This window comes from Anguilla anguilla, chromosome 10, assembly GCF_013347855.1.
Source record: "Anguilla anguilla isolate fAngAng1 chromosome 10, fAngAng1.pri, whole genome shotgun sequence".
Lineage (NCBI taxonomy): Eukaryota > Metazoa > Chordata > Actinopteri > Anguilliformes > Anguillidae > Anguilla > Anguilla anguilla.
In genome coordinates, this window is record NC_049210.1 from 39,725,048 (window position 1) to 39,744,496 (window position 19,449).

The 19,449-nt window shown below is 46.0% G+C and overlaps 2 protein-coding genes across 4 annotated transcripts in view; one reads left to right on the forward strand and one right to left on the reverse strand.

Annotated features, from left to right (window-relative positions):
• iqgap2 (IQ motif containing GTPase activating protein 2) overlaps positions 1-19,449 on the reverse strand; it is a 63,043-nt gene that overhangs the window by 21,302 nt on the left and 22,292 nt on the right. For all 3 annotated transcript variants that reach the window (XM_035436191.1, XM_035436192.1, XM_035436193.1), the window contains 13 exons: positions 17,961-18,117; positions 16,556-16,633; positions 14,896-14,972; positions 10,599-10,666; positions 9,702-9,815; positions 9,154-9,332; positions 7,565-7,652; positions 7,003-7,166; positions 6,794-6,881; positions 6,455-6,618; positions 5,965-6,125; positions 5,420-5,544; positions 4,232-4,395 (listed from right to left, as the gene is read on the reverse strand). In XM_035436191.1, the coding sequence (XP_035292082.1) occupies positions 4,232-4,395; positions 5,420-5,544; positions 5,965-6,125; positions 6,455-6,618; positions 6,794-6,881; positions 7,003-7,166; positions 7,565-7,652; positions 9,154-9,332; positions 9,702-9,815; positions 10,599-10,666; positions 14,896-14,972; positions 16,556-16,633; positions 17,961-18,117 (1,627 nt within the window). The remainder of the gene's footprint in view (positions 1-4,231; positions 4,396-5,419; positions 5,545-5,964; positions 6,126-6,454; positions 6,619-6,793; positions 6,882-7,002; positions 7,167-7,564; positions 7,653-9,153; positions 9,333-9,701; positions 9,816-10,598; positions 10,667-14,895; positions 14,973-16,555; positions 16,634-17,960; positions 18,118-19,449) is intronic.
• f2rl2 (coagulation factor II (thrombin) receptor-like 2) lies at positions 886-5,192 on the forward strand. Its single transcript, XM_035436194.1, has 2 exons — positions 886-1,182; positions 2,388-5,192. Exons 1-2 carry the CDS (start codon positions 1,116-1,118, stop codon positions 3,428-3,430), a joined length of 1,110 nt encoding a protein of 369 aa, XP_035292085.1. The 5' UTR covers positions 886-1,115; the 3' UTR covers positions 3,431-5,192.

Genomic DNA, 19,449 nt, shown 5'->3' on the forward strand with positions numbered 1-19,449 from the left:
GAAAAGCGTTCCTGTGAAACAGGAGGGTAAATAAAAAAGAGTTTGGGTACAACAATGCGATCACCCTTTGATAATGAGCACACTGCAAAAAGCTTTGCTTAGTCTACACAGCCCCCTTATCACAAAAGACATCTTGAATCCTTTTGGGAAGATATTCTCGAGGGATGGAAGTATTCTCCTGGTAGTGAGGTCATCAACACAAAAACTGTCTTATCCGCCACAGCCAAACGTTTCCTTTCTCCTGACACACCGACCAAAGTCACAAACCCCTTCTTCAGCAGACAGAAGCTCAAAATGGCGCATGATGAACACAATTTTTTTAATGAGACTATGGCAGTTAGGAATGCCTGAAAAAGCATGTTAGCATGTTGTGCAATGAGGAAAATTAGTGATATGATATGTCCACTTCCACTGTTATTTTATATAGTAAAATGTATGATCAATCTGAATGTGAATATCAGCCCCTGATCATAGAGATTACCAGCACTTTGGTTCACACATTCAATGTGACTAACAGGCTAGTAACAGGCAATCAATCTGAATTTCGACATCAGCCTCTGATCATAGAGATTATAAGCATTCTGGTTTAGTACATTCGATATGACTGTGCATTGTCACATTCTGTTTGTGTGGGTATGAGCCCTAACTGCTGTGGCCATTAAAGGTTATTAAGCCTCCAGGAAGGGAAAGATTATGGCATGTAGAGGGAATTGAATTAAGTACAAAACCAAAATGGACAAAAACTCTGTACGCAGCTACACACAATGTATAGCCAAGATCTGAATTAAAAATACACTACACTGTAAACATAGAAGTAGGAGTGTCACAGCAGAGCAAGTGGAAGTCCCCGCCCACGGACAGACTTCAGCTCCTGGCAAAGCAGCCAGACATTCTCACACACTGCAGAGCAGGATACGGAGCTACGCGTCACAACCGCACACACGAGCAGATTTTATCGCGCTTTCATCATCGCACATCATGTGACTTCGGATCCGGACCGCGCGACGGACCACCGCCCTGATCTGGAACCGCACAACCTCTGGGCGACATTTAACGGCGGCTTTTCTGTTGTCGACTGCACAGTGCGCGAGCCTGGAATGTAGGAGGAAGAAACAATGCGAAAACTCCTGCTCTTGGTGCCGATTTCCTTATTGCTGCTGGGCCTACCACTCCCAGGAAAAGGTAAAATAACACTTTTCTACTTTCTGTCACATTTCAGTTTCAATCCTTGTGGAACTGAAAATTGGAATAATAAATTTATAGGCAACTTTAAGAACTAGGTTCCACTGAAAGGCTGGGAGGGCCCAGAATATAGATTTTCAATGTTCTATTTTTATAATTATTTTGTAAATTATACTCCTATAATTTGTATTGTTCATTTTAAAACTGATTATATCATTATCTGGATATTTAACCAGAATGGTGTCAAGTTTATTTGCTATTTTCCATGTTTTCTTTCTTATTGGTAAGTAATTAAGTCAGAAGTCAGACCTTGGTGTTCAGAATTTTGTTAAGGTTTTTTTTTTTTTTTTTTTTTTGGAAGGCTCTGGAACTCTATAAGGCATTGTAAATAAGACTGAAAATCAAATGTTCATGAGCTTCATCTCAGGACATGTTGCCAGCTGAAATTAGGTTAAATCTTTTATTTTATTTTATTTATTTTTTTAACCATCAACCACTGAACAATTAAACACTTTAAAATTGCAAGAGGGACCCAGACAAAAACAGCAATAACATCCCATTACACACCTGCACTACTAAAAGATTAAAGCAACCAATTAATAATAATGCCTCAGGTACAAATCACACGAGAAGAATGATAATGTCAAGAGACCTCAGGAAAGTTTTTTGGAGATTTTTGGGATTACAGAAATGTAAGAGTGCATTTAAATAATTACTGCAAAACAGCTTGCAGTGTTTGCATTATCTCTGGGCGGTGAAGCGAATGTTGGAGCCTCTGCAAACTCTTCCACACCGGCAGGCACAGAGTATGCAAAAGCACAATAAAATACTCAGCTGGGTGTGAAATTTGTTTTTACTCTCTGGTGCATTTTCTTTCTACTTCAGTCTTCTGCTAAAATCATGTTAAATATTTCACTGACAGAAAAGAAAGAAAATGGCTTATACGTACAGTACATTTATGAAGAGATGGTCTAATAAACAGTACAACCTTGAAGCCAAAGTTTGTACACAGTACTGCACAGAAAACACTACCACTATAGAGATCTTAATTTACTGCTCTTCATCCTTTAGAAGAAAAGGTCCAGGATTTCAGGCTAGTTTTCAAATCTAAGACTGTAGTCCCTTTAGAAATTGTCAGGAATCTGGCATACTGGACTTTGATCATACGTTGATAAAATATATATATTTCTCTCTGTGTTTTTCAGGAAAGAAGCCTAGCATAGCAAAAAGAAATGCCTCGGGCATCTTAATTCCCAAAACCTTCAATGGAAGGAGTATTAGTACAAACTCAAACGAGCTAGATCTGACATCCCTCCTGCCGGAGCCGAAGGAGATCACGGACCATGTTGCCGAATACTTCCATGGGGTCCTGAGCACCCGCATAATCCCCGCGGCCTACATTTTGGCCATGATTATCGGGATCCCCGCCAATGCGTTCATCCTGGGGACTTTCGCCGCCAAAACCAAGACCTTCTCCACGGCCATCCTCTACTGCAGCCTGGCCGTGTCCGACCTCCTCTTCCTCGTCACCCTCGCCTTCAAGGTCCACTACCACCTCGCCGGCAACGACTGGGTGTTCGGGGAGGCCGCCTGCCGGGTGGTGACCGCCTGTTTCTACGGCAACGCCTACTGCTCCATCCACACGCTGGCGTGCATCGCCGTCAAGCGCTACGTGGCCATCGTGCACCCTTTCACCTACAAGAGCCTGCCCAAACACCAGTGCACCGTGTGCACCTGCCTGGCCGTCTGGGCCGTCTTCGCCGTCGCCATGGTGCCCGAGCTCCTTATCCGCCAGACCTACCGCATCCCCCAGGTAAATGTCACCACCTGCCACGACGTGCTGCCCCTGGAGGACCCGTCGCTCTCCTTCCTGCTCTACTACAAGCTGGCGCTGACCTTCCTGGGGTTCGTCCCGGCCTTCCTGGTCACCCTCTTCACCTACGGCTCGATACTCCGGCAGCTGGGAAAGTCGGACTCCGATTGGGCGAGCTACATGAAGGCCAGCACCCTGGTCTTCGTCATCTTCGCCGTCTGCTTCGCGCCCAGCAGCGTCATCCACTTTGCTCACTACGTCAACCTGTACACCAGCAGCCGGGACCACTTCTACGCCTACTACAACGCGGCGGTCTGTCTGTGCGGTTTGCACAGCTGCCTGGACCCCTTCCTGTTTTGTCTTATGTCAAAGGCCACAAGGTCGAAGCGGACGTTCATGACGTACAGAGGAAAAAACATCAGTCTTTCCACGTAAATCTGAAACCACCTGCAGCGCATCTGCCGGACAGTGGTATCACAGGAAACCAGCACGAAATGTCTGACGTCGGTTGCCACGGGAAACAATGCAAGACAGCCCTCTGCAAGTCCAGGGCCTTCATGTGAATGCAAACTATTTTCACTTTGCTGTTACAATGCGTGCATTTCTACAGACTTTACACCTGTTAATCTGGTCACCTTTGTGAACGCTGTATGCATTAAACGCTGATCAAATGCTAAATTTGATACACAAACTGCAACATTTTTCCACAATGCTCCAGAGTGCAGAGTCATCGAGGGGTCACGGGTGGTTTCGGTGTTGGAACAGACAAGTCTGAAATTCCAGTCTTGTTGCGACAGACTCTCAGTTGCGATGTGTAACCTTGAAATGACTTACGCCTACCGCATAAATGTGGAGGTACGTGTATATACAGAGTAAGGGACTGTTACTTCATCGATTTAGTTTGTTCTTTCAGTGACAGATCAAGCAGTGTGCTGTAAGCGGAGTCTCTCCTAGAACACATTGATATGTAGTACAACAGATATAATATGAAGACACGGAACCACGCTCTTATAATTTCAATGGGTCGCATTACTGTATAAGAGATAAATTCACTTAAACTGGATAAGACGTCAGGTTTTTCTGTGTGACAGCCAAAACGTTTACTGTACGTGGCTTTTATGCGAAAGGTCCGAAAGACATCGATCAGAAAGCCCGTTTGCCTCTAATGACACCAGACGAGAGGTAAACCGGAGGGCTTTTTTAATTTCAGAAACAGGCGGCTTCTCGCAGACTTACCTCACAAATGTGCGCTTTGGCGTGCTGCAGCACGTCGTGATAGTGTTTGGCAGTGGAAGGCCTGACTCCCTGTAGCTTAGCGGTAGGCAGCAGGAGGGCGGACAGGGTCTTCTCCGGATCGCCGGTGCTGAGCGCTTCGTTTATTTCGGCTATCGCCAAGATTCCTGGAGGGACGCGTTGAGCCGTTAAAGCAAAATCAACACCTCAGTGCGGGCACGGACATTTCGATGCTTAAAAACAGACTCTGCTTAACAAAGGCAGTTTAAGCCTTTAACTCTTTTCTATTTGGTGACCTTTTGTTCTTCTAAAAAATAAGCCGTTTAATTGGTAACAGCTGAGAATGCGTGTTTATTGTTCTTTGCTTGCTATGAAAGTGTAAACAGAGTTTATTGTGTTCTTAAAATGACATGAAAACTGTAAAAGCCCTCTTATAAAAGGCCCACAGAAGGCACGCGTAGCACTTATGCCGACTGAAATTCGATCATAATATGGTATACAATCTCACAAGTGACTTTAAACATACCAAGTCAAAAGGTCACAGTATTATTTATTCTGTAGACAGTGACATAGCACAGACCATGACCGTCTGTTTGGGGTGAACAATTTATCTCAAAAAATATAAATATCATGCTATGGACGAGTGTAGGAGAGAGATCAATTTCCTCCACTTAGCTAGCATTAGCATTTATTCCAAAATGAGTGCCAAAGAAGAGAACTCTTCTTCAAAGACAAATATTTGTGTAAATAAGAGCTGAAAAATATTTTTTGTTCATTTTTTCCCCTTTCATATCCTTTTGTATTCTCTCTCCTTTCCCTCTACTTGTTCTGTCCTGTGTCTGTGGGGTTTTTGTATTCCCCTGTTCCTACTGTAATGTGTCTTTGAGTTTCTTGAAAGCTGCATGTAAATAAAATGTATTATTATTGTAATGTAAACAGTTTAATAAAATTATGTTGGAAATTATTTGGTTTCATTTACCATTTTTATTCAAATAAGTACCACTGATTTTTACATTTCTAAACCTTATCACTGTCATGTATCTATATATATATATATATAATTTGTGTTGGTTTGATGAAGTGGTTTTATGAAGTGATTTTCCGTGTATGTGTAGTGCTTATGAAGCTGTTATGCAGTGCCTATGACAGCTCGTCTGATGGAGTGTTCATAGAGAGCATTGAAACACGTACTCTCGTGCTCCTCCTGGACCTGGGTGTTGACGGAGTCGATGCTCTTCTGCACATCGTTCCAGGTGAGGAACTCACGACCCTGGGAGATGGCCTGGGCTTTCTCAGTGATCAGCATGTCTGCGTACCTGAGGACACATCGCATCACGCCCCATACATCACACACAAGCAGGCTAACACCACGAATGCCACAAAAACCCTGCTGCAAGTATGTTGTTCTGTATTGAAATGCGCATCCAGTATTTAAGAACTCAGAAGAACATTAATATACAGGCGCCCTCTGCTGGTGAAACTTGTTGTCGCACAACCTAGAGTGTATTGTTCTGAATTAGGATATTTCATGACACCGATGGTTCATGTAAATCAATGAATCATGCAACAAAAAATTTATTTTAAAAATGTTGCTAAGTGGTTAGTTCATCAATGGAAACATATGAATCGAGCCAACTTTCAAGGTCTAAAGCTTTCCTTGCAGAAGAAAAGTTGATTTCTCACAAACTGAACCTGCCATAATTTCTGAAGCAGAGGCCCAGCAGGGTCCCTCTCACCTCTGCAGGTTGTCCTGCTCCATGTTGCTGAAGCCCAGCGGAGAGTCGTTCAGCTGCTCGATCACCCCCTGCGGGTCTTTGGTGTCCAGGACCTCGTTCAGCACCGCCACCGCCGACAGCATCTCCACGGCAACCGACAGCTCCTCGTATCCCAGGTTCACCTGCACGCGAGACGAGCACACAGACCTCAGACCAGCGGGTATCTGAATCTCACAGACCTCAGACCAGCAGGTATCTGAATCACACATTGACCTCAGACCAGCAGGTATCTCAATCACACACAGATCTCAAACCAGCATGTATCTGAATCACATTGACCTCAAACCAGCAGGTATCTGAATCTTTAGTGCAGTTTGTACGCTAGAGAGCAGTTAGTGCAGTGGGTACACTAGTGAGCAGCTAGTGCAGTGGGTAAGCTAGTTAACAGTTAGCGCAGTGGGTACGCTAGTGAACAGTAGCAGTTACTGAGCCTGTGCAGTGGAAGCCTCACCCCCGGGTTCTGGGCCTGCAGGCTGAAGAGCTCGGACTGGTACAGGTTGGCGGCAGTCTGGTACACGATGGGCAGCTGCGCCTCCGGGTTCATCAGCTCCTCCGCCGTTTCGGACGCATCGCCCCGCCGTATGGCCGCGTTGATCGCGGCGACGGCATCCATCTCTGAGAGCGGAAAAAATTTAATTCTTTATGAAATTCTTTAGAATTTTCTATCATGGCATCTTAGAACATGTGCGCGACACTCACAGCAATCACATTTAGACTGAATGGGTTTCAACACTAAGCTTTAACACCAAGTGCACTGCGCAGCGCAGTAAAACGCTCGATGAGGACCTACTTCGTTTCTCCGCCTCGGCGGAGTCGTTGCAGGAGCTGACCATGCGCTGGATCTCCTCCTTCTCCAAGCGCAGAGGTGTGCCACTGTCCTGCACGAACAGACACACCCGTTTCCAAAAACAGCAGACCTGCCCTAACACTAAGGTACCAACCCCATGAAATGATAGGGATATCAGAACAGGAGAGGTTGTGGGATAGCGGAGGACTGACCGTAGAGTTCTGCTCCCTGTAGGTGGTGAAGTGGCCCAGGTACCAGGCGGAGTTGGCGTCCAGCACCCCCAGGAGCCCCAGGGCGGGTAGCCTGAGGCCGGCCAGCAGAGCCGCCTCGTCCTGGGCGCTGATGGCCTCGTTCACCCGCCCAACCGCCGCCTGGGCTGAGAGGAGGAGGAAGAGAAACGAGGCGCGTCAGGGGGCGCACCCGGCTGCGTTCCCACAATGCCGTACTGTCCGTAAATCACTGATATTACGCAAAGCAATGCTGAGGGGGTTCATTACAGACAGGGACCTGGTCCTGTCACGGTTTCCCTCAAAAGTCTGCATAAACAGGATTTCTGACTGTGATTAAGATGGAGCAGACGTCTACAAGGGATTGGGCCAGGTCCTTTTCTGAATGTGTTATTCACGAACAAATCTCATTCTGCAGAACAATACTCCTGCCTGAACAGAGGGGGGCAGTACAGCGCAGCCAGCGGCTCAAACGCTCCTCCCTGCAGCAGGACAGGCTCAGCTGAAGGTCCGGGGACAGGTAATGATTGACCACGGCGACACTCACTGTTAACGAGGTCGATATTGGTCTGGATTTCCGACTGTGTCAGTAACTCCTCGTACACGTCTCTCTCTTCAGTCGCAACAGAAGAGCGCTGAGGAAGAGAGAAAAAACAATCAAACATTAACTTCACTGCTGCACAACACACAACGCTCATTTCACACATTAAAATACCATTTTTGGGATATGCTCAACTACAGGGCGGCAGTGTAGCACAGTGGGTAAGGAACTGGGCTTGTAACCGAAAGGTCACAGGTTCGATTCCTGGATAGGACACTGCCGTTGTACCCTTGAGCAAGGTACTTAAACCTGAATTGCTTCAGTATATATCCAGCTGTATAAATGGATGCAATGTAAATGCTACGTAAAAAATTGTGTAAGTCGCTCTGGGTAAGAGCGTCTGATAAATGCCTGTAATGAAATGTAATGTAATGTAACTTTAAAAAAAAAGGAAAGGGATTTGCAGGAGGACGAAGCGGGCGGAGTTTACTGTGCGAGCAGAAACCTTGCAGAGTCCTAGCAGGGCAAACACAAACAGCGTCAGCTTAATTTCTGTCGATCCGCTGGGAAATCGAGCGTGATGGACAGCCGCTCCCCACGGGGGCGGCGTACGCGGGGAAGGAGCTGCTTTCCCATTACCGCTTTTTCGGCTGACGCGGCGCATTCCGGAACGCGAGCCCTTCAGAAAAAGCGCCAGCAGGGAGTTCTGGTGCAGCGGTTTTTGTCGCGCTGCGTCTTCGGAGTAATTTCCCACCCCCTCAACCGTTTCTCTCAGTGGAGGACATCGGGTAATGCCGTTCATACATAAATAAACACAGGATTTCACCAGGGCTATGGTTCAATTACTAAAAACCTCAATTGAATTGCACCTTCCTTCGTACATAAAGCACGAGCTGACACTGTACCACGGTACTTTGGGTTGCTGCGGTTTATTTATTACCACACTGTGGCCTGAGCAATTGATACTAGCCTCAACTTCAGGAGCGCCACAATCCTGGTCCTAAAAGGTACTTTTCCAGGTCTACTTAAACAAAATAACTGGAAAACTAACTTTCAGCACTATGTAGTGTTGTTGAACCAGTTAAATCAGGAATCAAATGCGGTTATAACAGGGTACAGATGCTCCAGGGTCAGGTTCTGCATGTCTCTATATGAGCCTAGAGATACGGTAATAGTCCCTCTCTCAAAAATGTTGCTTTTTTTAATATGAACTGATGCATTTATAATGTACTATCTGTGTTAGCCTTAACATTATGTAAATATAATGTTGGCCAAGTCCTGCAGTCCGGCCAATGGCACTGGGCACGGTGTAGGGGGGTCCATGGTATTTTCCGCAACGTGGGGGGGGGGGGGGGGGGTTCATGGTATTGGGTGCAGGGGGTGGGGGGGGGGTGGGGTCCATGGTATTTTCCGCACCGTGGGGGGGGAGATCTATGCTATTGGGCGCAATGCGGGGGGTGGGGGGGGTTCATGGTATTGGGCGCAGGGTGGGGGGAGGGGGTCTATGATATTTGGCGTAGAGTGGGGGGGCTCCATGGTACTTGCCACAGCGTGGGGGGGGGTCTATGATATTCGGCATGGCGCGGGGGTCTTACCTGGCCGGCGGATCTGTCCTCCTTGCGTCTCTTGGCCTGGCTCAGGGTGCGCTGGTACTCCGGTGCCAGCGGGGCCTCCGTGTTCCTCAGCATGGCGTTGGGGTTGTTCAGCGCCGCCATCGTGGCCTCCGCCTGACCTTTGTCTATCGCCTCGTTGATGGCGATGACTGCGGCGTGCACTGGTTGCCCAGGCAACAATGGGGAGACAGGTCAACCGCGGCATAATGGCAGACGCAACAGGGGGCGGCTTGGCTGGGGAATATTTACTGTAACTGCTTTCGTATCGCCATGGGAACTCGGTCCCCCAAAACTGAGGTGCTTGTGCCTCTAAGACAGACAGTTAAACAAACTCGATCCACAGTCGAAAGCAAAAGCAAAACCTTTGCTGAAGAGTTTGCACCACCATCCATCCACCTTCCCATAGGCTCACATGTAAAGGCCAATGGTGTGCACACAATTTGTGGTATTAACAGAGATATGCAATAGGAAGCTGAAGATAATAATATTGTAAAATATAACATTCAAATATTGGAGAGAGGTTTATTTACGGGCAGCTTCGTCCACGGACAGCTCATTGGCCAGGATGCCTCCGATCTTGCTGAAGGTCGGCATCTGGATCCCGTATTTATCCAGCTCTTTCCTCACATTGCTGATCTCCTCCTCTGTGGATGGGAAATTAATCACACGCAAATAAGGCAAAACACCTCAACGCACAGTCACACGTATATTTTCAATGGACAAATCTGACTCTTAAATGAGGCTTGTTTAAACAAAGTAAGAGCTGATAACTTTCTTGAAACTTCAGTGCCTTCCTGTCCCAGGTTTACAGTGAATTAGTATTCTTATCAGTGCTTATTCACTGAAACGTAATTCATGTACTACGCTCGGAACAGGAAATTTCTTATCTCTCCAACGAAGGCTGCAATTTTTTTTCTGTGACACCACAAGGGCAAACACAATAACTTCACGACGCTCGACCTTATTTCCGTGAATACAGCTAATTACCCAAACTCGGTACTCAGAAAACACAACGATAGCAGCTGTTTCAATTAGGCAAAGAAAGAAAAAAACACACAGAAACTTGTAATTACTTGTCATTAAGCCCTACAGAGATCCATTAATCATAATCTTACACGCCGGAGAAACGATTACGGAGCATTTTCAATTACTGAGAGAAGTCGCCTCGAGGCTCATGCTAGGCCCGCGCCTCCGCTCCTTCGCTAAACGCCGCTTTCGGCTCCTGATTTACCTTCCTTCCAGCGGCTCTTAATAAGCCGTGGGAGGCTCCTGACGACCTTTAGCTACCGGTCCGCCCCCCTAAAAACGCCGCGATCAATCATGAGCAGAAGCGCAGACGTAACCCCCCCCAGGCCGCGGGGGCTCCGGTTCGAGTGAACCGTGACGGAAGCCGCGGTGGCGTGGGTAGGAAAGCGTGCGGGGATCACCTGTGAAATTCACTTTCCCCAGCAGGTCCTGGATTTGAGGCGCTATTCCCAGCTTGTACAGGTACAGGCTGAAATAGAACGTGAAGAGAGATGGCCTTAATGTGATGTGACAGGGAGAGGAGGGGAGGCGTGAACAGACTCGCCCCCATCAAAAGCTCAAATATAAAGATGTTTAAAAAAAACTGTTTTAATCAACTCTTCCTGAAACAATGTGTTAAATACATTGAGAACAAAAATATCATACATTTAAACAGCATTTATTCAACAGTTACCTTCTTAAAATATTACAAGATGGAAAAACATAGCCTAATTAAAACAAAGCATTTGATGTTTTCACAAATATAATTGACAACCACCATCTGAATGTATATGTGCTATATAACCCCATGCTACAGTGCGGAGATACAACCAAACAGGCACAGGGACAGCAGTGCGGACACAAAGATCGGAACACTTGGACCCTACGCAAGACTAGGAAGGGTGCGAGTGGAAACTGCATTAAAATTTAACGGGCCGTTCTGTTTGTGGGTAAATGGGTATGAATTATTGAAGGGCTGGGGGGGGGGGCGGTGTGTCACTTGCGTCTACGTGACTGAAGCGCGAGCTATCAGGCTCGCATACAACCTTTGACCCCAGCGGGAGAACACGGGCCTGTAATGCTGGGAGTCTGCCGTCGGGCCTGGCTGGTGGGGGAGGACAAAGGTTTAATTGCATAACCTTGACGGTAACCGCGGCAACACAGCTCGGCTGAAGGGAGCTCCCAGTTCACGGAAGCTTAGTTAAGTTAAATTTAGTTAGGCCTGTTATCTGACTCAGGACACAAGCTTACCCCCCCCAGCCCCAACGCCCACGTCTCCGGCACGTCCGGAAATAGCCCCCATGTTTTCTTTTAATTTCATTTCCACGTGTCCCCCCCCCCCCCCCACACTCCACCATATGGCACGCTGTAATAACAGTTATTGCCCAACCTAGTGCGCCGTGACGTTATTATTCTGACCAATGAGAGCACGGCGGAGCTTCAGAGACGCGTTCCGGTCGCCAGCGTCACGGGGTTGGTTCAGGAAGTGAGGCGCAGCCAAGAGCGTGGCAGCACGAGATGGGCGAGCGCCGTCGGCCCGCGGAGGAAGGAAGCACTTCCTCAGAAGGCCCGTCAGAGCACAAAAAAACAACCGCGCTTTTCTTTTTGGCGGGAAGACACCGGCACAAAGATAAAGGGTTTTAATCACAGCCATCTTGTGAAATCTTTCACATGTTAAACTTTTACAAGTCTGTGAAGAGTCCGAAGGCTCTATAAAAACATTCAGAAATCAAATTGAAAAACACAATCCTGACCGACAAGTAACTGTAAGGCTGGTAATGCATTTCCTGTCATTCAGTCAGGTCTTGTTTAAACACACAGACGATTTTCTACTCATCCCCCACTTGGGGGCAACAGGGACCCGTTCTGTACACAGCGCACGCCAGGTTTTACCTGCCATCGGAGGGCGCTGTTTCTCAGTTTGTTTTGCCTGTTTGGGATTTTCACAGAATCTCGCATCAACTTTGCAAAGATCAATATTAGAAAGGTCATTTGCTTGCACAATTGCATTTCAGCATCGACTGCACCACAGTCACGTAGACTCCACCGCGGTCCAGTCATATTTATGATATGAGCAATGTCATTTATACAGTGAATATGGGCATGCAGGAGCGGCCTTGTTTGAACTTGCATAGTGAACTAAAGGCTACTCTGACATCACATCAAGCTCTGTAGCATCGAATGCTGCAGGAATCCCACTTTCACACAATCCAATCAAGTAGCAAACTGAGACAGAAAGTCGGTAGCCGATTCGCGACGTCATTTATATGGAGTTGCATGGAGGCGGGAAATTATATCCTGTACACAGTGGTGGGCTGAGGCAAACTCAGCGCCTAAAAACCAAAGAACACGTATGTTCCGTGTGCTCGTGTTCCCGCCACATTCGCGGCCTTGAGCGGACTTTAGAATGTCACGGGTCCATTTACACGACGGGCAAACGCTCAGCGTTTCAGACGATCTCACCCGCCGGGTACGCGTGACCCATCGTTCATCGGAATTAATCAGAGGTCAAGCAAACGTTTAAACTGTACACGAGGTCCCAGTGCAAAACTACCTGCTGAACTTTTCAATAACAATAACACAATTCAGAGTTCAAACGTGCATTTACGCAGCAGAAAACGAGCATCATTTCCAAAATTAAAATGAGAACTGAAAGCTTTGTAAACAAGTCGTTTTAGAGTCCCGGACATTCAAGAGTTGTGTCATTTCAAGTCACTCAAGATGTCAATATGGATTTAATTATGGGATGGTCAGAATAAATACCACCGATTATATTTCCTGCTGTGTCACACCAGACCACACACACACTGACAAAAAAGTTGTATAATCATAGCTTCATGTTGGTGGTACATTACCGAACAACTGCAAGAGCACAAATTGTGGTAAACACACATTTTGTGATTATGCGGCCCTGTTAAAGTGAGCGATTGTACACACCTTGCACACAAACCAGGCATGTAAACCTAGCGCATAAGCCCTGTGAACAAAAGAGCTTATGCTTACTGCCAGGTCACCAGCAGCACATCTCCCATGCCCTATCATGAGGGGAAAAGTGGAGCACACACAGGGCAGTATAATGCTATACACAACAGCTGCGTTACAGACCTCCGCCTATTGTTCTCCTGCACCAATGAGAAAGCAAAAAAAGAGAAGGGATGCACACAACTGTGAAATTACACAAACACGTTTATAATATTTGATCTACCTTAACAAAAAAGAAAAAAATTCACAAAAATAATTCATAAGCCCTACAGATAGAGGTTTTCAATTTTTGTCATTTCTATTTTAATTTCTTAATTGTTCATATTATTTTATATGAACAAAGGAAACCAACTAAATAAAACTATGCCTTTACAGGTCATTCTGTATATTTAGGTAGATGTCTTATGCAGTGATATTTAATGGTGGAGTAGAATGAAAAAAAGCAGGTTCAAACTGACATATGACTGCACATAATAACTTGTGAGACTTGGAAACAGCCATCTGGCTCAAAGCATGCTGGGAACATTTTTAATCTGGCAGGGGGAAAAAAAGCACTTTTTCTGAGACATAAAAGCAAATAACTCCACACCCTTTTAATTTGCAGCCACCTAACTGGAGTAAAGTGTCCAAGTAGCTACACTTTACTACAGAGCAATTTGAAGGCGTGGCCTAAATGGGCTCAAGGACTTTACTGGACTTTTATGTAGAGCATGAAGGACACTCTGCAGCATGGACTGGGCTCAACCTTTTATTTTATTATGCCTTCATTAAACATACTACATGTAAGGCGGGGCCTGAGTCACATGACTCAGTCTTACACAGGCGGGGTGAGGGTGAGGGTGCACGATAAGCCAGAAAAGGCATATCAACTTGTGTTTGTTAAAGCAAAAGAGCACATTTGATTTGTACATACCATGCCCTTCAAAATTACTGGCATCGTAGTGTTGCCTTTAGCAACAGCCCAAGAATGTGTAAATGCAAAAAAAAAAAAAAAAAAAAACCAGGTGTATAGGTTTACATATTTCACTGGAGATTTCATATGCTGTTCAACAATATCATCCTACTTCTGGTGTCAAACCCACCACTGGTGAGTGAGAAGAAAAAAAAAAAAATTGGTCTCACCTGACCATAAGGCTCAGTTCCAACTGAAGTTCTGCATTAGAATTTCACTTCCTTCATTTTGAGAAACTTACTGGGAACCGCATCATTCCAGAACAGATTTCTAACTTAGAGGTTTTGCCAAATGTTAGGGCCTGAAGCATCTTTTTTCCCTTAAAAACTGTATCTGCTACCTCGGCAAGGACAATAGCCCAGTCCACAAGCAGAATCAGTGGGTTTGATTTAAGCCTATTGTGTGTCATCCAAAGAGTAGGAATGTCTAAAAACTATGCACATATATCTTTTGACTGCTTTATAAATCCAGGAACAGGAGCACTGGTGACGTGGAAACTACATTACTCAAGCCTAGACTCAAGACACCATTTGTTAATGAGAGAGGACATGAAACAGTCCAGGTTCCACCATTTGACAAATGGCGAAGGGAAAACATATCTGTTTACAGGAAATGACTCAACGCAGACAGGAAGCCCCCTATCGGCTTGATGGGTCGGCCTACAGCAGCCTGAGTTCAGGTCCTGGACATACACAAACCTGTTTCATGATTTTTTTTTTTTTCCATATTTGAGATGTATAAATTCCCACCTGATTCTGCTTTTAACATAAAAAAGACTGTCTTACCTTAACGCATGTATGCAGTATATCACCCTGGGCATGTTTTTACGATCGTACACGTCAGTCGTTTCCGGATAGAATATCTGAAAAGGTGAATGAACCACATTAGTCCCTATAATTCTGTTGATCTTTATGTCATCCTTATAATCCTGTACAAAAATGTACCGGTGCAAATGGTGGAGATACAATGGGACTCAACATGTAGAAAAAGACCCACAAACCATACAGAAACGAGTTGAGAATACAGCAGAAATTTCTGTCTGTTTCTTATTAAATAGTTCAAAGCATAAAATAGATGCATATGCATAGATCACAATAGATGCATAAATGAACATGAGTGCCTCAAATAGACAAGAACAGCTGAAACAATTTTCTCCACACCACATTGAGTGCAAGTGAACTAAGCCATCCTTCACTATTTCATCAGTCTGTTTTTACTACTGCTGATGTATTTATTACTATTCTTAGTTTATGTCATGTGACAATAAGCAGACATGCCTGACAAGTCCCTCAAACACTGCTCACCTCATTTCAATACGGTGTGGACTGAAACCTACGAGAATCTACTCATGACACATAATAACAACAGATGCTAGTTTATAGCATCTCTTTCAACAGGCATACATTATGCATCGCGTGCAGTTTATGAGTTCAGCGATATGTTGAGTTAGTGTACATCAAGAGTCACGCAACATACACACAAGCTCCATTCTGGGCCAGGGCTGATGAAGGGTATGGTGTGGATTGTGAGGGGAGCTCTCTGTGAATATCACTCCAGGTTCGTGCCGTGGGAGCGGAGCCGTAATCTGCGGGACGGCTGGGCGAGTCTAACGGCGTCCGTGGCGTCTGACACCGTGTGAGAAAAAGCAGCTTCCTGCAGGACTGTCGTCCAGATCCCGCCGGTTTCCCCCAGCTGCTCTCTCTCTCTCAGGACCTCCACCAGACCGCGCCAGACCAGACCGCCATTTCCCAGCAGGCCCTGTGGCTGGACACGGGCGCTGACCCCCTACGCCCACAGCTGCGCTCACACGCAGGCAGGGGTCTGCTCAGCAGGCTATTTACAACGTCATGACTACGCTTCGACTTGTTAAGATCAAGCGACACAGATGACGTAAGCCTCCGCATCATTCTATAGCCCTGCATTTCTCTCTCCTTTTCTTCTGTCTTCTCTTGTAAATAGCACATTTATGTCAATCCTAGCAACACTTAACAGATTCTCAAGCTAAATGGGAAGGTTTAGGCAAAAAGCAATTCACCTCCAAGTTATGAGTCCATTAAAGCATCACAATGATGACATTTTACAAAGGTAATGTTTCACACAGTTAAAAGCTCAAAATACGTAGTTGTACTTGAAAAAGTACAAAAAATTGAGTTGAGGCGTACTGAAGAACTACGCCATACATTCTGCAGATAGACCTGCTCTGAGAAACACCCATCTGACTAAAACCCACACCCCTGGGCAACAATGCAACCCCCACTGGTGCAACGCTGCAGCTAACCATGCATCACCCTAAGGATAGCTAACACCGCAGTCTGGAGGAACGCTCAGGAGAAGGCGGTCTGTAGCTCAGGAGAAGACGGCGGTCTGTATCTAAGGAGAAGAAGGTGGTCTGTAGCTAAGTAGAAGACGGCGGTCCGTAGCTAAGGAGAAGACGGTGGTCTGTACCTTGGGCAGTCCCACAGACTCCATGGCTCTCAGCCACTGCACTGTGTTGTCCGTGTGTCGAAAGTGAAGTCCCGTGCGCTGGAAACAATTCAAACAAAAGCAGCGTCATTTCTGCACTGTAACAGGGATTTTCTGCAAATTAAGGGGCTCTCTGTACTGGATTAAGAGCTCCTGAATCTCTCAAAAACAGTAAGAGGGACGAGAAAGAGGAACAGTGATGCGTCTATGGAGACTGCGCAGTTACTTCTTGCTAGCTTTTGACATCCATGAGAAAATGGTCAATTTACTGCAGTTACACTGTTGCTTAGTAAGCAAAGCCGTGTAATTTACACAGTCATGTAATTTATACTGCATAATATGCGAGTAAATCCCTATGATTAACATAATATCTTAAGCATTGGCTGGAAGTATCAATCATTTCTATGGGGACTGGTTCACAGTATAAGCTGTTTAAGAGGAAAATAAGCATCTGCTTTATGCTCCATTTCAAAGCACACTTACAGCAGAACCACACTATCTCCTCCGCATATTAACATCAAGATTCAACATTAGCGCACTTTATACCCATTCTTGAAGAGGTTTAATTTCATGTAAAGGACTGATGTATGTACAGCAATATTGGTTAGGGGACATGAATAAGTACTAAACACTTTTATGAATAGCTTGAAGAAGTCATATAATGTTAAAAAAACGTGAAGAGACAGACATTTTGAACAGAAATGAATCACACCAGAGAGGACGATGAACTCAGCATGGGAAAATGTACAGTAAATCACTGACACGGGGCAGACATTTCGCTCCTTTTCACGTCATTATAACAACGCTGACGGTAAAGTGCTTTGCTCAGGTCACCCATATACCAGGTCTTATCACATTATTGCCGTGACCTCTGACCTTTGCCCTCCGCCCTCTCTATGGATGCTAGCGGTCTTTTCCCGGGCAGTGTGTGACTCGTGTCCTGGGAGAGAGTGTGTGTTTGGTTCTGTGCTGTCAGCACAGCTGCTAGGCTGCCCTTCCCGCCCCCGTCGCTTCCCAATGGGGGGTTGGGGGGGCGCTCTGCAGGAAATGGGACATCTATGGTGGGGATGGGATTGGGCCCAGGGCTTCCTGTTTGACACTGTGCAGTGTGGGGCTCCAGACAGACTTCCAGATGTGCAGCAGCCGCGCTTCCCCTGTAGGCTGGCTTTGGAACGTCCATCAAAACGCTTCACCGATTTTCACGTCAGGCCTGATGAACTCCGGAAAGTTCCGTTAAGTTTTGACTAAACTGCCCCTATGGGAGTGCGCCATCCGTGAATTCAGATACAAAGTTATTTAAGGAAAAATATTATTAATGCTACTTTCTGTCAGATATAAGGTGTGTGAGAATCACGCTCGCAAGGTGTTATGGTGTTAATTTACCTACCTTATAACGCGCTTGGTCTCTGTCGTAGATCTTCTTTTCGGACACCATCTTGGGAGCGAAGAACGTGGCGAGTTTGCCCAGGTAGACTCCGTTGCGAAGGCCCTCCTCCAGCTCCGTGGGGGGCGGGAGCTCCTCCTCCAAGCAGGCCTCCATCCACCTGAGCGCGGACGGAAGAGACACCGCCATCAGACCGTGTTCTGGAACACGTCCCTGAACACTCTCAAACCAACACGCCCCGGAACACTCTCAAACACATGCCTGATTGTCCAGCAAAGGGCTGTCCAACCCTGTTCCTGCAGATCTGCTGACCTGCAGGTTTTAACTCCAGCCCTAACAAATTGCACCTCATTCAACAGCTAGCCATCAGGTTGAGCTGCTAATTAGAAGAAGAGTCAGGTGTGCCAAATTAGGGTTGAAATGAAAACTGGCATGTCTCTCACCCTGTAGCAAAAGGACGGAAGGATAATGACATAATGTTTTATTGATCGTCGTCTTCTTAGACTGTGGCAGCGTTACTACTTCAGGCCAAAACAGATTGCAATTAATATAAAACACCCACCTGAGTGTAACTACAAGGCTGAGATTTCATACAGTCTGTCAGTTGGCCGTTAGAGTCTTCAATCATTATAATCATGCCGACCGGGGGAGTCAAACTCCAGCCCTGGAGGACATGCGGTGTCTGCAGGTTTTTATGGTTTCCTTTCAATCGGCAGCCAATTAAGGCCTTGGAGACAAAGTGTGTTTGACAGTTTAGCCAATCAATGACTTACACTAAGCACTCAGGGGGTGAAACACACTGAAAAACAGCAGTCACGGCAGTATCTGACTGTCAGATACCAATAATACAAACAATTCAGTAGAACACAAAGTGAAATATATTAGAAACAAACCGCAGTTCTTAGTCTGCATGCGATGACACGGACAGCAAATCTGTCTCGTCAGTACTAAACTAGAGTTACGTAGCTAACAATTTGATTAACATAATCAAACTATGATCCAATGATCATAAACTATGATCCAAGATCATAAACTACGGTTCAAAGATCATAAAGCCTGAGAGGAAAAGTTGTGTTCCAAGTGATATGATTCTGATTCTCTTCATGCTGACAGGATACAGCATAAATTATAAATTATGATTATGACATTTACAAATATTTATAGAATAAACGACCAGTTTTTGAAAGTGAGATCATGTAACCCTCCCTCATTTGTCGAACTGTTACCACAGAAACGCACAGGAAAAATAAACGCAGCCTTGGACTGTCCCTGGCCTCTGACCCCACGTCCCACCGGCAGAGTTATCTGCCCAAAGAGACGGAACCGCTCCACAACCCCCGCCTGAATGCTGGGAAAACCGCGAGTTTGGCCAGGTCTGGCGGTACGCGGTTTGAGCGTCGCCGCGTCGACGTTTACCTCAGCGGGAGGCGGGCCGAGCACGGTGAGCCGATTCGGCGGAACAAACTGGGCTAATAGGCGATTACGTGACGAT

What these genes read in the sequence shown, in the direction of transcription:
- f2rl2 (XM_035436194.1), top strand. Translation starts at nt 1,116, where the DNA reads ATGCGAAAACTCCTGCTCTTGGTGCCGATTTCCTTATTGCTGCTGGGC. An exon ending in CCTACCACTCCCAGGAAAAG is followed by an intron (nt 1,183 to 2,387) that starts GTAAAATAACAC and finishes TGTGTTTTTCAG; the next exon opens with GAAAGAAGCCTAGCATAGCA.